This window comes from Scatophagus argus, chromosome 10 (assembly GCF_020382885.2).
Source record: "Scatophagus argus isolate fScaArg1 chromosome 10, fScaArg1.pri, whole genome shotgun sequence".
Lineage (NCBI taxonomy): Eukaryota > Metazoa > Chordata > Actinopteri > Scatophagidae > Scatophagus > Scatophagus argus.
In genome coordinates, this window is record NC_058502.1 from 9,104,143 (window position 1) to 9,122,482 (window position 18,340).

The 18,340-nt window shown below is 39.4% G+C and overlaps 1 protein-coding gene across 1 annotated transcript in view; it reads right to left on the reverse strand.

Moving 5' to 3' along the window:
* Positions 1-18,340, reverse strand: part of sorcs3b (sortilin related VPS10 domain containing receptor 3b) — a 38,011-nt gene continuing 19,671 nt past the window's right edge. Inside the window, exons 6-27 of the mRNA XM_046402207.1 lie at positions 18,150-18,214; positions 17,374-17,492; positions 15,532-15,621; positions 15,145-15,324; positions 14,303-14,449; positions 13,336-13,438; positions 12,848-12,924; positions 12,632-12,723; positions 11,734-11,841; positions 11,413-11,530; positions 11,091-11,224; positions 10,399-10,512; positions 9,938-10,109; positions 8,831-9,017; positions 8,413-8,546; positions 7,916-8,039; positions 7,493-7,605; positions 7,054-7,188; positions 6,323-6,422; positions 5,343-5,448; positions 5,061-5,221; positions 1-2,231 (exon numbers count right to left, since the gene is read on the reverse strand). Of these exons, the coding sequence (XP_046258163.1) occupies positions 2,170-2,231; positions 5,061-5,221; positions 5,343-5,448; positions 6,323-6,422; positions 7,054-7,188; positions 7,493-7,605; positions 7,916-8,039; positions 8,413-8,546; positions 8,831-9,017; positions 9,938-10,109; positions 10,399-10,512; positions 11,091-11,224; positions 11,413-11,530; positions 11,734-11,841; positions 12,632-12,723; positions 12,848-12,924; positions 13,336-13,438; positions 14,303-14,449; positions 15,145-15,324; positions 15,532-15,621; positions 17,374-17,492; positions 18,150-18,214 (2,641 nt within the window). The 3' untranslated portion in view covers positions 1-2,169. The remainder of the gene's footprint in view (positions 2,232-5,060; positions 5,222-5,342; positions 5,449-6,322; positions 6,423-7,053; positions 7,189-7,492; positions 7,606-7,915; positions 8,040-8,412; positions 8,547-8,830; positions 9,018-9,937; positions 10,110-10,398; positions 10,513-11,090; positions 11,225-11,412; positions 11,531-11,733; positions 11,842-12,631; positions 12,724-12,847; positions 12,925-13,335; positions 13,439-14,302; positions 14,450-15,144; positions 15,325-15,531; positions 15,622-17,373; positions 17,493-18,149; positions 18,215-18,340) is intronic.

Below are 18,340 nucleotides of genomic sequence, written 5' to 3' on the forward strand. Positions count from 1 at the left end.
TTCAATATAAAAATACATTTATTTTCAACAATTTTAAAATGGCAATTTGTTCACAGTAAGAAATATGATTCAAAACAAGATGGTTTTTATATCGTTGACAAAAATGGACAATATCATAGATCATGCACAACTTTTGGCAATTGCACAACTAGACTATTAGACAAGGTGTTTAATAATTGGTTTAATGTGTCAAGTAAACTTTAAAACCAACTATAATATATATTTATACAGTACTCGCTCACCCTAATAGAATCATAAGTCTTTAATCACAGGTAATTAGGGCATGCCACTGTAAAAAAATGAAATAATTTAAAAAAGAGGACACACAGTTTGTTGTGAGACTTAAGGTCATGGAAACAAACTACTGCCTGTTCAGTGGGTTGACTTTACAACAGAGTAGGATGAAACTACTGTATAGATTTACATTCCATCTTATTCTATGTACACGTTTTCAGTACTTCCACTTCCAAGGCCAGACTTTCATGTCCATATAATCACATTATTGTTGTGTTCCATCATCTGAGAAAGTCATTGAAAGCACCATATTATCTTAAAAAGCATTTACACATTTGATTCTTATAAGCATTCACAACGGATGTCACATTTTGACATTTATTTATATAAAACGCCAATTCCAAATGAATTAGGATGCTGTATAAAATGTGAATGAAAACAGAATGCAATTATTTGTTATTAGCCGGTTTCTGGACAACAGTTTTACAAAGTGTTCCCGAGCTCATATGGTAACATCAAACAAAATGGTGAACCTCCCCGCAGTCTTGCTTTTGAGTGACTGAGCCTTTGAGGGATGCACCTTTCATACCGACTCTTGATACTATCACCTGTCAGCTAACCCGTTTACCTGTGCTATGTTTCAAACATGGCTTTTTGAGCTTTCCACAACTATCCCAGTCTTTTGCTGCGACTGTTCCAACACATTGGTATCAAATGAGCAAATATTTACAAACATTAACGAGGCTGATGAGTTAAAACGTTAAATATGTTGTCCGTGTACCATTTTCAGTTGAGTAGTCAAAAATGATTATCAAATTATTACATTCTGTTTTATTCATGTTTACACAGACTCCAAATTGTTTTTGGAGTCGGGGTTCTATATATGTATATATATTCTTTACTGTACATTTACAACTCAAAGACCTCTAGTTATAGGGCGGCGTAAATATAAATGTTTAATCGTAGCGTAAGGTGGTTTATTTAACATAATGAAATTAAAGGTAAATCATCTATTAAGTAATTAATTAATTGTGTAGGTATGTCTTATTAAGGCAGAGCATGAAGTTTTCTGCCTGAAACAGAACATGTTTTGTTGTTCTGGTTGTGTTATCCATTAAGGATAAAAAGAAAAGACACAAAAATCATAATAAACAAAAAGGTTACACCTGACAAATTTTATATCCCCTGGTTCATTTTTATGAGCAAACTTTATGCTTTGAGGGAAACATTATCAACAAGTACTTTAAGATTTCATTTATATTACATGAAATTAGTTTATCATTTTAAGGCCTGTATTGTTATTGATATTCCTTGAAGGCCTAAATATTCGTATAGTAAGTCATGATATTCACTGCTGAAGATAAATAAATTTATTATCCGTATACACTCATACAGTAAAATCTATGCATTCTTTCATTTGACCCATGAGTTAAGGGCACTTTTCACATTGACATTAAATCAGGATATTTCTCTTTTATAGCTCTTGAGGTATTTTATTTCAGAAAAATCTGTCTGATTTCCTCTCCCGGCTTTATCCAAATTAAGAAGAAATGATATGTCACAGGCAGTAAAGCATTTGACAAAAGGGCACCTGAGTATTCATGAAATACTCATACTAGCTATACATCAATGGTGTTGATGTATAGCTAGGAAATCTTGATGCTTATTGTGCATTCTGTGCTTGGTATTGTAGTTGTCAGCCAATTCCAGAGATTCACCGCCCTCAAACTAAAGGCCCAAGAGTCTGGCTAGGTGGATTGGAAGTATTGTACAGTAAACTATAACTCTATTCATGTGGGTTAAGAACATGAGCAAGAGCAGCTATCAGCATGAAATAAGATTTAAAAACAAAACAAAACAATGCCAACGAAGCAAACAATTTCAGCACGATTGTAACACAACATTATGTACTTACTCAGAAACAGAGCGCTTGTTTCAGACATTAGTACAGTTTGGAAATTCCCTTGTGACAATTCTCTCCATATTTCTTCCGATTCCTCCTGAAAACATGCAAACAGAAAAGACAGACTAAATACAGGGACATTCAGCTGCTTTGACATGCAGATCACAGGTTGCTTGTTTTCAGAACCTTTGCAAATACAACTTTGAGCTGGAATGGGTTATGTTTTCGCTTCATCTACATGACATCGATTTTTGGGAGCCTTTAACATCAACCAAACACCATAAAGTTTAATCTTGCCTTCTCTAATCTTTTTTAACTTGAAGCTCAAAGCTTTTACACTTAATCATAGTCATGAGCCATGCATTTTTTTGTTGAAAAGACCCCCGTTGTCTCAAAGAAACATGGCCTATCCGAGTAGAGCTGAGCTAATGATGGAGAGCTGATAAGACAGGATCGCTGTGACAAGTGAGGTCGTTCCAATTGTGCAGACACTCGCTCTTTCCAAGGTGGCACTTTTCTCTGCCAACTGTGTCAGTAGTTCAACTTCAGTGATTTGTACAAAGCGGCGTGAAGCTAATTTCATGTTCACCCATATAACTAATAACCTGGCAGTAAATTCATCAAGGTACAGATCTGGCAGTCAGTTCAGATTTGCTAAAGGAAATATGATTTATGAGATTTAAATTGCTTTCACATGGAGTATATTTTAAGACTAAAATCTATGTAGTCTGCAACAAAATTTTCATTTCCCACTGAGCCTCAACAGAAGTTACTTTATCACTCTGTGCCAGCCAGGATGGGCTGCGTTCAAAGAGCTGAGTGTCCAGGAGGGAAGAGACCTGGGCCTGTATTTATCAAACTGCTAAAAATAAAATTTTGGATTTAACAGTAATTGAAAGATACATGTAAAAATCATTCACTTTTGCTACTACACACAAAATTAAGATGAAAAGCTACTTCTCAAAAGTCAAATGCCCTTGAGAGAGCACCAGGGATCTCCTGAGCTGACAGAAAGTAGATCTTAAATGCTTGCAGTACAGCAACAGGGGAGGGGAGCACACACCTTTTGAAAAACGTTTTGCAGCAATCGTACCAAATAATTTCTGTGATGTAGTCTAGCTCGTCTACAAGCAACAGAGATTCTTCCTCTTCCAGTTTGGTTTTCTTTTTGCTTTGACAACAGCTGCCTGCTCTTTGTGATCACAGTGAACCATAAGAGAAACTTTGCAGAGAAACGTTCTCCTGTTTCATGTTTCTCTCTATTAACTTAACTCTAACAGACATTCAGCGGTAGTCCACCACCACAAGCTCATTGCTTTTGCTGATATTGAGCTTCAGGTGCCTGCACCAAGTGATGAAGCTCTCAGTCAGTCCTCTGTGCTCATCTGTGACAAATAGTCTCTAAGTGCAGACAGCAGGTTTCTCACTGGAATCATAAAGGTCAGTTTTGGCAGACACACTCAAATTCGTGATTAAATATTTTTGCACAAGTTTTGACAGACGTGGATGTAAACGACAACTGCAAATGGACTCGTTAGTGGAAGCTTGACTGTACAACCGTACTGCTGTAATTCTAGTGTCTCTATAGCGTCCAGTTTACAAGTCTAACTTTGTGAAATACTGACTTGAAAGTGAGGTCAGTCTGTTCTGATGATCGCCTGCCTTGTGAAATGCGTCATGGGTGGACAACCTTTAACGCCTAATACATTCCTAACTTCTACTTACTATGAAACATGAGCCCACGTGAGCTGGCATGTTAATCGCTCAGAACCAATTTGTATTAACATGATTCAAATTAAAATCCTTAACTAAACTTGAGTTCAAATATTCTTTTTAATCCATCAAATTATTTTAAATGTTCAACTCTTATACTCAACATTCATGAATTTTGACTGTGATTTTACCTCTTAGCTTAGCTCACTGTTGCAACTATCATCGACCAGCCAGATTCTTCTTCCTGGAGCTTTTAAAGCCATTTGGACTAAAATGAGAACGCATAAAATCACTGAGCAGAGACATTAATTAAATTAAACCTGGTTAATGTTTTTCCTCTGGTAGGGAGCATGTTTCCCACTGGCTGGAGTAAGACATAACTTACAGGCAATGTAAAACTCTATTCCCGCTAAGTATATTTTAATTACTATTAGCTCTACATGTCAGAGTATTCACGACGTAATGATGAGAAATAATTCTGCAGCTGGACAGTGAGATTCACTAGCAGGAGGCACATCTTATTATATTTAGATATTGTGAAATAGATTGAAGCTGGACATGACCGACTCAGCTTGGTGTTCGTATCTCAGCCAAAATCGGACCACATGAGAAACAAACCAAGCTTCAGACAATTTATGAAAACTTTAAACAGCAGGTTGTAAATTCACTTAATCAAAAGGTCCCATGCCACTCTGCTCTTTTGCGAATAAACACTTTTCCAAAGTAACCAAAAAGGAGTTAATTTGTTTCAGATCAGCAAGGACTCAGAAAGGTAGAAATAGCTGAGAAGTGAAGAACAGCAAAAAGTGCTGAGTGACCTGAAAAAAGGGCTGCAGCCCACATGTCTGTGTCAGAAGCACTGCAATGCCACTTTGGTCAGATAATTCACACTCTCTGCAGGGACCAAGTAGTTCTCACCTAAAAGACATCACAGTGGATGTCAGCCGTACCAATCGAGAAGTTAACTTGTCATCACGATATGTGGTTACAGTACTGCAGCTGAGCTCGTGCTGCGCACTTTGTCAATATTCGACACGTTGCACTGATAATTACATTCCAGCACCAGAGAAGTTTGCCATACTTCAACGTTCAGTGAAAACTCTTAAACGTTTTCCACTATTGACTTAAATGTTATATATCCTGTACAACGCCTAATCATTGTTAGTCGGGGTAAATAATAAATAATAAAATGTAAATGTGGCTGGCGTACCTCTGCTCCTGGCCTCCAGCTCCTTCTCCATGAGTTCTTTCGGAGAGGGAAACTCACTGAGTTTGACCTTGGACACGTTGTCGTTCTGACTGACTGTACTGATCACTTCGGGCTCCTTCTCATGACTGTCCTCAGTCTGAACATGGATCCAAGGGATTTTCCTAATGGCAAGGATATAAACAGAGCAACTGTTTTCGCAAACAATGAAGATAAATAGTTTCTACAGTTTTTACAGTTGAATGCACTGCAACTGAATTTTTTTTTTAATCTGTGTGAACACACCTTTTGAATTTGTAGATGAAGAATGCTGCCAAACCAACAAACACCACAGTGAGCAGCATCAGCATGGCCGACCCACTGTGGATGGAGTTTGAATCCACAAGTGGTGCTGGAAGAAAATCACACTGAATGAGAGTCACATTTTGACCAAGACAAATGACTTAAACCCTTTCTTTTTATCCCAGTAAACCCTGTCTCAATTCAAGGAGATTACTTTTATTACCCAGTGTCGTGTAACAGCTGCAGGTACTGTTTGAAGAGCAGCTCTCTGCATGTTATCCCCTCAGGGCATTAAAAGGAACCTTTAGGAGGTCTCCCGCTTCTCCCTGGGGTCCGTCATGCAGGTAGCTTATGCATAGTCATGGCTTTGTAAATGCTGAGATGCAATATTCAAAGTATTTCCCCCCTTGCTGCCCAGCCTTCTCTCCTTCAAAAGAGAAGCCCATGAAGTCTGTGACCTTTCTAGATCATTTTAAAGGCAACCCAGACCTTTGTATGCAGACACAAATGAAGACAGATCCGTTGGTGGATGAAAAGGGTAAAGCCACGCAGGGTTGATCGACACGTTTTTGAGACATGCTAATGACCCGGTGACCCTGACGATTTCCTCAGCGCATACCAAATGCATTCTTTGTCAGTCATGTCATTGATTAGTTGATTTCAAAGAGTACTACTATCTCACAGCCTCAGGTGCAAAACTGATGCACTGTGAAATATATTTAAATTCTGTGATATACTGAATCATATAAATCTCACTTTGTAGTCTTCTTTTATTTTTTCAGCATTTGGGTAGAACTTGGTGTCAAATGATACCAGGAAAGACACGTGGCTTATCTCTTGCACATCAGCAAGCAGAACAAATGAAGGCATTGACATACTGTAGCAAACTAGAATGAATAAAAAACAAGATCTGAATGCACTGTTTTTATTTACCTGCAATTGAGATTGCAGAAATTATTGGCTAAGATTACTAACAAACTTACCCAAAGTTTGCTGAGTCATGTACACGATAATACGGATGTCAGCTTTCAGCTCAAACTGGACCGAGCCTTGGTTCAGGGCAGTGACAAAAATATTTGATATCTGTTTCAAGTATTTAACAAAAACACATAAACAGAGAATGGTAAATCATGTTACAATAAATGAAAAAATAAAATTCACACCATCAATCAACAAACTAACAATCAACAAACTCTCTAACTAACTAACTAACTAACTAACAAACTAAATCACATAATGAACTGGTCACTTCTCTTAAGTACATAGCTTGAGATGGGTGAAGAATAGCTTAGCTTAGCTTAGCTTAGCTTAGCTTAGCACAGCACAGTGGCTGAAAGCAGTTAGTCACCATAATTAAAAATGTGATTAATTAGCAACATTACAACATTTAACTTGTCATTTTACATTTCTTTTGTGTACAGAATAAATACACGAGTAATCTGTTGATTAGTTAAGCCTCAGCAAACTTTTAATATTTAGCGCTAAGTCATCTCACTCCTTTAAGTACATTTTTGGCTCCTTTACATAGCAATTAATATAAAGAAAGTACATAAAAAACAGAGCCAAAATCAATTAATCTAATTATTTACTGGGAGACATGATTTGGCAACAGTCACTTTCTCATAACTAACAATATCATAATTGTATGTGCCTTATCAGTAGAAGTGTAACAACTATTCTTGTTAAAAGTTCACGTGATAATTAACACTCCTACCGTCTCTAGAGCTTCCTCACTGCTTCTCCTGTGCTCACTTGATGTATACGTATCAGGCAGGATGAAGAGCTCTGCTGTACTTGGAAGTCCAGGGTACAAAAACACCAGCAGCTGTTCTTCAGGAACCCCAGACACCTGCAGCGACAGGACAAAAGTTTCGCCTTCTCCCTCTGAACTTTGAACACTGAAGCCAATACCTCCAAGTACCACACTGTCCGCTAAGAAACATTTTGACATGAGCTTCAGCTCAAATTCACACTAGACGCTCATGTCTGGTTACTGTCATCAAAGGTTAACTAAAAAAAGACCAAATTGCTCACATGGACCATAAAACAGTATCAATACTGCACACAGGTATAAAATATTAATGACCCTAAAAGCCACTGGTGGCTGATGTTAACTCGAGGAAAGATCTCAGAGCAATAGGGACTTGATGTACCTGTGACAGAGCTGTCCGCACCACACGCCCTATGTCCTCCCTCCACTCGGGGATGTCAGGATTGTGCTCATCAAGGGCTGGCGAGAACGACAGCAGCAGTGACCTGAAGAACTCTGAAAGAAAGATGAAGTAACGTCTGTTAGAATATCAGTGCTATCTCTGGTTTCGTTTTTGATTAATCTGATGTGCAGTTTTGTCTTTTTTCATTTGGCAACATACGCCTTGAAGTTAATTGCTCCTCGAGATTTCGTGTTCGCCTACCGTGACATTTTATTCATTAGATCAGTCCACGTTGACGTCAACATGGCGCCGCTTGTAGAGTGGACTGAGAGGCATCACATTTTCCCGAGATAGCATATTGCATGTTCATGCAACGTGCATCGCACCAATTAAACTGCTTTGAGGACTGTCTCCCCCACTCACCTTTAACAGTTATAACTTTTACATCCTGCATTATGGTGCTGCCAGACGCAACCTGGACCGTGACCTTGTTTTTTCCTTCTCTGTGAAACGTGTAAGAGATGCTTCCCTCCAAGGTTATAATGGGCTGGGTTTCAAAAGGAGAAAAACACAAAGAATTTCACAGGAAAAAAAAAAAACCGCATCCTCTCAGCTAAAAATAGAAAGCTCTGTACATGTAGCCCTTGACATACTCTATAATGAAAAGTTACTGCAGCGAATACAATCAACATGATAAATAAATATGACCAACCATCCTAGCAAGATCCTCCAGAAAGACACGGCCCAATCACATGCAGTCACACTTTACATGATTTGTGTAAAAGCCTGGCAGATTCACACTTTGTAAACAACAACAACAACTTCAAGAGAAGAGTGGGAGAATGGAAAAGGCTACAGTAAAAAGTGCAGAAAATTTGTATTGTGGCACAAAAGTGGGAACAGGAAGAGAATTTTCTCACCTCAGAGCTGTTGTCAAACCACCAGAAGAAGGTCAGTGTTCTGATGTGACTTGGCCAAACCACCACAGTCAGATTAGACTCCTTCCCCCGAGTGGCTACAATGGGAACGGAGAGATATACACGTTCCACTGGACCTGGGGCAACAACACACATTCATACATGCATGCACACATGTGCATTCAAATAAATGCACCCACGCACAAACACATACATATTCAGCAAACAGTTTCACAGTATTCACAGTCCATGTGTATTAGCTCCAGATGTGCATTTTAGCATTTTCCAACGCATTAAGGCAATACAGCCACGACTAAAAAGAAATTCAGCAGAGTGGGAACTTGACTATCAACGAAAGAAAAGAGGTTCATGCTATACGCGCTGCTGCAGGAATAGGTAATGATGTTTCTTATTCACATACTGGTGATGTGTAAAAACAGCGTGCTGCTGTCAGATCCCTGGCTGTTTTCAGCAGAAGCTGTCACTCGGTAAATCCCAGTTGTTCTGTAGATGTGCTTGATGCCATCATCAGTCCTGCTCAGGTTAGAGTATGTGATCTTGATGCCGTCCCCAAAGTCTAGCTGGATGCTGGTCCTCAGTGAGTCTCCCTGTGGATGGACGGTAAGACACAGCCTCTGTCACTATAACTTAGATCAGGATTCGTCAATAAGACCACCTACAAGTGAAGTAAGCACAGTCCACTACTGAAGTGCTTGGGCTGAGATGTCCCATGAGATGTGTCACAAACACTTTGGAGGAGAGTATGAGTGGATGGAGACAGAAGTTCAAGAGGGGGAAAAAAAGTAAAAAGAGCCGAAAGTCTCCCTAAGTCTCCCTAAGCAAAAGAAGGATCAGTTTATAATCCGGTGCAATCTTGCCACCTGACAAAAATCATCCAAGACTAAGAAACATATTCCCATTATTAAAGGGTCTTTTCATCAGAGTTACAAAAATAAAAACATATTTTCACACTAGCACCTATTGGCATCTCGCCATTTATATAGGTCTTATTTACCCACACTCTGATCTGTTCTGCCACATTGATTTAATAGGTCAACAGGGCCTCTTCTGAGGATCTCACCAAATATAAAAATCACACAAAGACTCAATAACAACTTGCCGTTCCAAAGACATTGTACCTGTGCTAACAAGTATACCTAACACACCTGTAGTTGTTCCAAAGACTCACTGTTCACAGTCAGGTCTGAGGATTATCCAGAGTAATGATAGTGTTTTTCAAATGAACCACAAACAGAAATACATTCATCTTCATTGTGTATCCCAAAACACTGTGCAATAAAAAACAAACTATCTGCATGTTTACACTAGCTGTAAGTGGGAAAATGTTTTTAGCCATGCCAATGCCATGGCTCTAGGGATGGCTGTGATCCACACAATGAGTGTGTTTACCTACTGAGCCTCAAGGTCTTTTGGGTAGGATTCCTAATGACTTTGATGATCACCAAAAGCCATTCTGTGAATGAAATGAAGCTAATGTGGAGGTGCCAAAAACCGCAGTTTGACTCACTTCGTCGAGGTAAACCATGAAAGTAACGTTGCTTCCAGCAGTGGAACTGAGCTCCCCCTGACTGGTGGACAGCCGGAGGCCTCTGGGTGGTCTGGGACGACATGCCTGCCTCCTGGGTGAGTACACATTCCTCCCTCCTTCCTTACAGTTATTGGACAAAACCTTCCGATACCTGTAACACATGAAGAAAAAAAAGAACAAGAAATTCAAGTGTCATAGACACAGCATGAGCTTTGTACTCATTTTCCTAACATAAAACTTTGCATAAATCTATGTACTTCAGTGTTTTGGACTAACACTGAACTGGGACGCAGTCTGGGTTTCCAGTAAGAGTCTTTTTTCCCAAACCACTGAGGAAGTGAGGCCTTATTTTCTGTTTTTGTTCTAGACAAAACAAGGACAAACAAGCTGAAATGGAATAATATTGTTTTGTGATGGATTGAACATTGGAGCACTCTTACCCTGTGCTATTAAGGAAGGTTTGGCTGGTGCCGCAGCTTTTAGTCGCACCATTTGGATTAAACCAAAAAGCAGGGGAGCACTTCCCATCCGCTTGGCGTTCCCACCCATAATCACTGCCAAAAAAAAGAACACTTCATAAAATGATGAACACGGCTACTCAAATAATCTAGCTTCTACAAGCTTTTGTAGTGGGGCAAATACTTCACAGTCGGGGCTTCACAGCATATTTTAAGACCATAACTAGAGACATGATTGTCAGACAAGCAGGATCAAACAGAATTTCAGACGGATGGATAAAAGATATTCAAAATTCATTTAGCGATTCATTATTAATTGAATTCTAATAAGTCACTTGACATTATGCAAATTACAGTAGCACGATGAAAAGTTCCAAACTCCCATCTACATTTTCAAAACTATAATTAGATTCGATGAATACAGTCGTATTGGTTACCCAGTAAATATGCAATGCGAGATGGATATTAAGGCATGTGAAGTTCTGCAAACTGATACTTCTGTTTGTGATTACAAATGTATACAAGCAGCTGTAATTAAGTGCAATTGAATTAGATGTTCAAAAGAGTGGAGCAGTTTGGTAAACATGTAATGAGAGAATTTAAGGATCACTGAGGATAAAAGTCTGAGTTACAGTACAGTCCCAGTTGGGAAATCTGAGACGTGAAGTCATTACCATTCAAAATCATAGGCTGTGCAAAGGCATGGCTCTGAGGAATAGATCCTTGAATAGTCTTGGGCCAGCATGCAACGGTTGCCTGGCCGACGCTTCATATAGATCTGCTTCTCACCCATCACACACAGCTGTCCCTATCAGACAAAGAAAAAGACGATCCAGTTTTTCACAAGACCAACAGAAACTCTGGAAGGAGAAGAGAGACTTTTGGAGAGATTTCTGTTCTTGCGTTAAGCAAGTATGCTGTTTGTACAGTGACAACAGACAAACATGCATCACTTGAGGTTGACACCAAATCCATAATGTTTAATATTCCCATTACCTTGTTGTGCAGGTGCCATGTCTGATAATCTCCATCCATGCATCTTCTGCTAAAGAGGCCCTTGTAGTCGATCTTGATCAGCTGCCACTCTGAACGATGACTGAAGTGTCCAAAGAAACTGGAAGATGATGTACAAAAATTGCAGGTTTCAGTAATATAAATCTGTAATTTATACTGATAGACAACATAATATTCCCTTTGCTGAAAAGTTGTATGGAAATCAGGTAAACCTTCCTTTGATTACATCCACAGAGAAGCTAATTCTTCAAACCTGATATTTGTTTTATTCCTGCTGGACTGTACTTGTGCATCTCTGCTTACGTGATAATGTGATTGTCAGATTCTGGCTCCATTAAAACTCCATCCACATACAGAGGTGCCAAGGAGAAACTATGACGGTCCCATTTCTTTCCCTCGTCTAGACTGATCCTGCAAAACAAAAAAAAAAAGAAAAGAAAAAATAAAAAACAGCTGCTGTCCTTCTGTCTATCCATCCATGTTTATCTGACTGTAAAATACGGTTAAATATATTGCTTTCTCTATGCATACAACATTAAGCAGAGAAAAACAAGGCACAAAGAAATATGATAAAAGATTTCAGGTCATTTAGCTTTTGCCACCACTGAAAAATGAAGCACCTTGGATTCTCTTCAGTGTGAAAAATTATCTTGACACCAAGCTGAGCATCAGAACAAATGCTCCTCGGTGCAGGTAAATTTTTGAAGGTGACAAAACAACAGAAAAGAGAGATATGACTCAGGTTATAACATAAGAAATTCATTTGGCGGGGGGGAGGGGGGTTCAAATCACCTTTCTTAGAGCTTAATCACTTTTGACAGGGTTGTAGTGAGCAGGGACATCAAAGTAGATAGTGTTACAAAGCTCCCACAATATAGGGCACTTATGAGGGCATTCTCAGGCTCATATTTCCACCCTGCTCTACTTTTCATTTACATAAAAGCACTCAAACCATCATATCCAACCATGAGTACAAAGCTGTAACAGACTCTCATCTGTTGGAAATGATTCTGACAGTTCTGAAGCTACTGTGCCGATACAATAATCATGCAAACTTGGCCCATCTGCATTTCAAAACATTAAATGTAATCATATGCTGCTTCAAAACCAGAAAAATGAAATTATACTCAGGCAATTTCCCACTACAACTCAACACCTACAGCTCCTACCCACAGTAATTATGACGCCAGCTATTACCTACCATAGATGACGAATAGGCGTCGCGGCATGTAAGACTGCTAGCATAGCCCCTCCATTGTCAAGAAACCAAACATTGTGCTCTTCATCAAAAATCTGCGTCGGTGCACATTGAAAAAAAAAAACACATTTGCTCCAGTCATGACAGCACACTTTCGATATAAACACATAATCTGTTTAAGGTAAATGCATGCAATGTGTAGACCCAGATGGGTCTCACCTGTCTCCAGCTATTTCCTGCATCAGATGTTATAAACATCCCAAGGTTGGTGGAGGACAGCTCTGTTCCAATATTTCCTGAGTACAAAAGGATGAATAATTTCACTCGGTGTGTATTTACATAGCAAAGACTCCATAACACTCCTATATGCACAATCACATAATAAAATCGTTAAAGTTAAGTTGCAAATCTGTGCATGTCCTCGTTTTCCAACGGGGGATACATTTATGGCTTACAGCAACCTAGCCATGTCCCCCATACAATGGGATTTAAGAGCTGAAGTTTCAGTATCCGATTTCAATGACAGAAAGAGGGCACTGTGTGATTAGTTTTCTGTGTTTTTGCGTTTGTGATGCTGCAATGTATTTATCTGGGAAAGTAGGGATGCCTCTGGTGACGAAAAATTAGTGAAATCTCAGCGCTCGTGTCAGGTCTAATCAGATCACTTTAAACTATAAATCAAATGCATGTCCTTTAGGTAACTCTACCTGTTGCCACAATGATGCCTGGGACAGACTTTTTGCTGGTGATGGGTCCAGACGTGTAGGGATTCTCCAACATCTCCAGATGAAGATGCAGCGAACAAAATGGCTGTCAACAAAACAGATTTTAATACAGCACATGCTGAGACAATATGTATCAGACAGATCTTTATAGAAGCAATTATAATTAGCTTTGCCTACAAACTCCTCTTCCCATTGAGAGAAAAGTGCTAACATTTTCTGAAACAAAGATACTTTGTTCTTCTCAATTCCTCTGCCAGGAAGAAAGAAATGGCTGATAGGACACAGAGGGCATTCGAATTGTTTCATTCTAAAGCAAACAAGGCATGTAATTAAAATTCCCCAAGATGCACGGATAAAACTGGCGAAATTGATTCAAATCATTTTCACTCATCTCTCAGACTAAAGCACGCTGAAAAACATCAATACGGCTTTTCAAACAGGTTGGAAGGGAGTCAGAAACCCGACAAAAGCGTAATGGTCATCTGTATGACAGAGAAGTACTGTAACCTGCTATTAAGTGAACAATATACGATATTACTAAAGAGCATACTGGCTGAATTAGGTGAATACCATACCAGCTGAACAACAACACGGCCACATAATGTAATTCAGTGTAATCTAACCTTCATTAGACCGGTGTGATTACAGGTAGCAAATTGAAATCATAGAGGTTAATGGAAAGTCTGGACCCCTGTAACTGAAAGCGATGACACTCGGTGCCTTACACTGATAATAAGAATATTCCAGCTGAGCATCTCCTCTGCCATTTAGGAGGCTAAAAAGGCGAGCTAATGCTGAGGCTGGCACCTGGCCCTGTGCAAATATGGCTCTGAATCAAAGAACATCCAAAGCACAGCTGATGAGGTTGAAACGTCTGATGAAAGATATGAATCTTCATTTCTGTTGAATACGAAAGCTCATTCACTCCTTCTCAACGACTCAAGCTCACCAGGATGCAGTTAAGGTTATTTCCGGCCACATCAGTGGCAGGAGCTGGCAGCAGGGCCCATGTTTGTCCTTTATTGTATGTGATGAAAGTCTTGACATGGTTGTCTACCAGTTTGTTGGCAAGATACATGCCGTTTATCCCCTCGACCTAAGAGGAAAAACAAGTAAAATTCATTTGTCATGGAAAGGCAGTTTTAGTCAACTAAACAATCAACAGAAAGTCAATAATAATCAACTGACTGTTCGAGAAGTGATGGAAGTATTCAGAGTCTTTACTTAAGAAGAATCAGAATCCCCACAGTGTAGAAGTATTGCAGTAAAAATGTGAGTACCGTAATATTATCAGAAAAATGTATTGTTTTATGTTAGTTCATTATTTTGATGTATTAACATGTAAGCAGTATTTGTGGAGGCAGCAGTTTTAGCAGCTTCATACTGTTCAGTAGTTTAATACAATTATAATGATGTGCCATATTTTGAAAGACTTCATATCACATGCATCACCAGTAAAATTTAAACTGATAAGTGAGTAAGAGTTATAACTGTGAAACAAATATAAAGTGCAATATTAACCTTTAAAAGAAGATGAAGAAGATGTGTAAAGTGTCATAAAATGAAAATATACGAACCGCACCACATCACACTGAAACACTTCCACAGCTTCTCAAATGCTGCTTTTTACTCATACATATTATATAAAAATGAACATGTTTAGATTTGTTTGGTCATACAAAGTCAGCAGTGTGTTTCTAAGCTATACTCCTACTATCACGTGAAAATACCTGAAAGGGGAGTTAGTAGTGCAGTGACAGCAGCAGCCCCTGAACAAGACTGACTACACACCTTATAAAAGTCAACCAGTAGGTTACTGGCAGGCCCTCTGCTGGTTCTCAGATTCTCTAATGAAAGGGTAAAGTAGACCCCGGGGGAGTCCGAGATATAAAGGCTGTAAGTGTTGTTCTGATTCCACTCCTGGACAGCAGCAAATACCTGCTTCTCATCTGTACTGATAATATGCATGTCCTATAGCGAAAGAGAGACAGACGTGAAGAGAGAATGGATGAAAACGGCAGGCGGAAAAAACACAAAATGAGACTGTTGCTTTTATAATAAAGTGAGACAGAAAAATAACTCTTTTGTACAATTTTGCATTTCAAAACAATAATCATGTTTCTTTGTGATAATACATCTGTTGTTATTTGACAGCTATTTGTCGTCTCTGGCGCTTACCTTTGGCAGACAATATTTAGGTAGTTTCATCTGCTTGAAGGATTCTCTCATGTAGGAGACGAAGTAGCTAGCACGTCCTGACTTGGTTACCTTTACAATGAAGTCAAAGAGGCTCTGTCACTTTTTAAACAGACCACATAAACATATTTTAGTGTCATTCAACCTAATGTCTCCGGTTTAGGTCAGTGACTTTTATCTACATATTTCCATTTTGATTGATGCCACCAGTGTTAGTCCCGCCTACGCAGAGAGGAGACCATCTGCCTTATGTAGAGCATCCATAAAATGAAAACAACAAAATGGGATGGGAGGATTTCAAAAGACATATGTGAGAGGATTTGCCAACATCCCAAATGTTGACTCAGTTGTGAAATGAGGACATGAAGCTAAAGCGACTCTTGAAGGAGGTGTATTAATTTACAACGCATGAGTGACTCGATAAAACGCTTGCAATTTCACTCTGTATTCCACATTGTCGAAAGCAGACTGAAATTAGGAGCACAACAGATATTATTATAATTATCTCAATTAGTCTAAAGCCAGGAGGCACTGAAAATTGTGTTGGCTTTATCTACAGTGCGTCTTAAAGATCTTAATGCACTAGCACTTTCCCATCCACTTACAGGCAGGGCAACACTACTTGATTGCTTATTTTCTAATCAACTAGAAGGATGGCGTTTGTCCCCCAACACACTACATTAGGGCTCTAATGGAATAATCTATCGAAAATCAATGAGCTGCATTTTCCCAGGCCACATTTTTGAGGATGTTGCACTTGGCTGTTCCTTTTCTCCCAAGAGACTTTGGAGGTGTTGAAGACTGCTTATTTCGTTGTAGCCCAATCGATAACCTCATTACTCTTTGTCAAGTTAAATCCAACTGCCCCAAGCAATGAAAGTCACAAGAAAGTCATCTGTGGCACCACAGCTTGGCGCACAGACACTCTCTGTGTCCAGTTATTTTCACCAGCATCTTCCTCCTGTCTGCCTCCGCCTCGACGGTCAATCTCATCTCAGCTAAATGCAGTTTGGGCATCTTATTGAATCACCAGTTCTGAATCATGTGCTGTGATATAATTTCTTTTTCACACATCTTCATTCTTACATCGCAACCGTTCCAATCAAGTCTGTGGATTAAGTGTGTTGAAAGTGAAACTGGGTCACCGCTGCAACATCATATCATATCAAAAGATTAAATCTGTGGATAAATAAATTAATAAACGAACAGCAAACATTTAGGGGCGTTTATTCAAGACAGCGTAGAATGATTTACTACAAACACTGAGCCCTGGAACACTACTTTCATTTGATTTTTATCTTACTGAAACTTAGCTGGAGCCTAACAAGGATGACCAAATGCATCACGGTTGACCAGCAGAGAGAAAATTACTTAGCTGTGGATGGAAACCAATGACAGTGGAGGGCATCTGAAAATTAAATTTCTAATAATGACCCTGACTGCCGTTGTCTAATTGGAGTCAAAGTCAGAGTGAATGATAATAAGGACACCAACCTGTCTATTCAGAGTTCCTTTGCCGTGTGCTCTCTGCTAGCAAACACATTTTTCAGGCATGGAGTATGTCTGTGTGGAAACTCAAACACTGAGTGCGCCTTGACATGAACGAGACAAAACATAATCAAAACACACATTGGGCCAGTGGGGAACAGGTGTGTTGGGGAAAGCCATTACATGAGTTTGTGATGGAAAAGCGTGAATTGGATGCACAAGAGACCAAAATAAACAGAAAAAAAACAGCTCACTGAGACGGAAGCCTTGGCATGAAAAGATGAAGATAACATGTTAAGCTTAATCAAGAAAAAGGTAATCCATTACTATCCAAACCTGTGTGAAAACATATTCGTCCTGCACAACCAGTGAGTTAGTGTCTACATGTCCAGGGAAGAGGTACTGTCTGTTGCCTTCTGTGCACTTTTGGGCCCTGCATTTCACATACTGGGCACCTGGAGAGAGGCAAAAGGAAATCAATCAGAAGTAAATTACAAGCATTTACCTTTAAACAGTACTTTGTATGCACTGGAGCTGCTTTACACTATGCACATGCTATATATACTCCAAGTTCACAGTTCTCAAACAGCTTTAATCTTGGGTATAAATAATGAAGCCAATATTCAACTACAATTGCTATAGTAGACAACAGACCCTTTTGCAACCTAAATTAGCAGAGATTCAAGACTAATGCAGGAGAAGCTCTTGCAGTTTGTCACACTACAAATAAAGTTCAGGATGTTACAAGTTTGCGATGAGAAGAGTTTGCATGCTAATTCACACTCAGATTTTCTCACCACAGGAGCAATATGAGCATCTTTTCCAATGCAAGGAAACCTTATAATTGGTTTGACAGAATATATTTTGCGATTTAGAAGGGGGGAGTTGAGGTTTGTCTATGACACGCAGGGGATAGATTAAGGAGAAGAAACATCCATCAACCCACTAAAACTCCCTGTTTTTGTCAGGAGACACCTATTCTGCTGTACTAGACTTCAGGGACCAATCTGAGGAGTAGAACAGGTCTCATCTTCCCCTTGACCTCACTCTAAATGAGAGGCAAAAGGTCCTGAGGGTCGTCCTACTGCGGTGGATGGAAATGCAGCACTCACGGCCTTTTGCGATGCGCGTCTCGATGTGGACCACATCTGATTCTCTGTCCAGCCCCATTACCGCCCTTGAAAGAGCAAGAGGAGGAGAAGACAGAGAGCAGCAGAAAAGGGTGGAGGAAGACAGAGAAGAAAAGATGAGAATGACAAGAGAGAGGGGGAGGCCAGGTTGAGTATCACAGCTGTAAATGGAC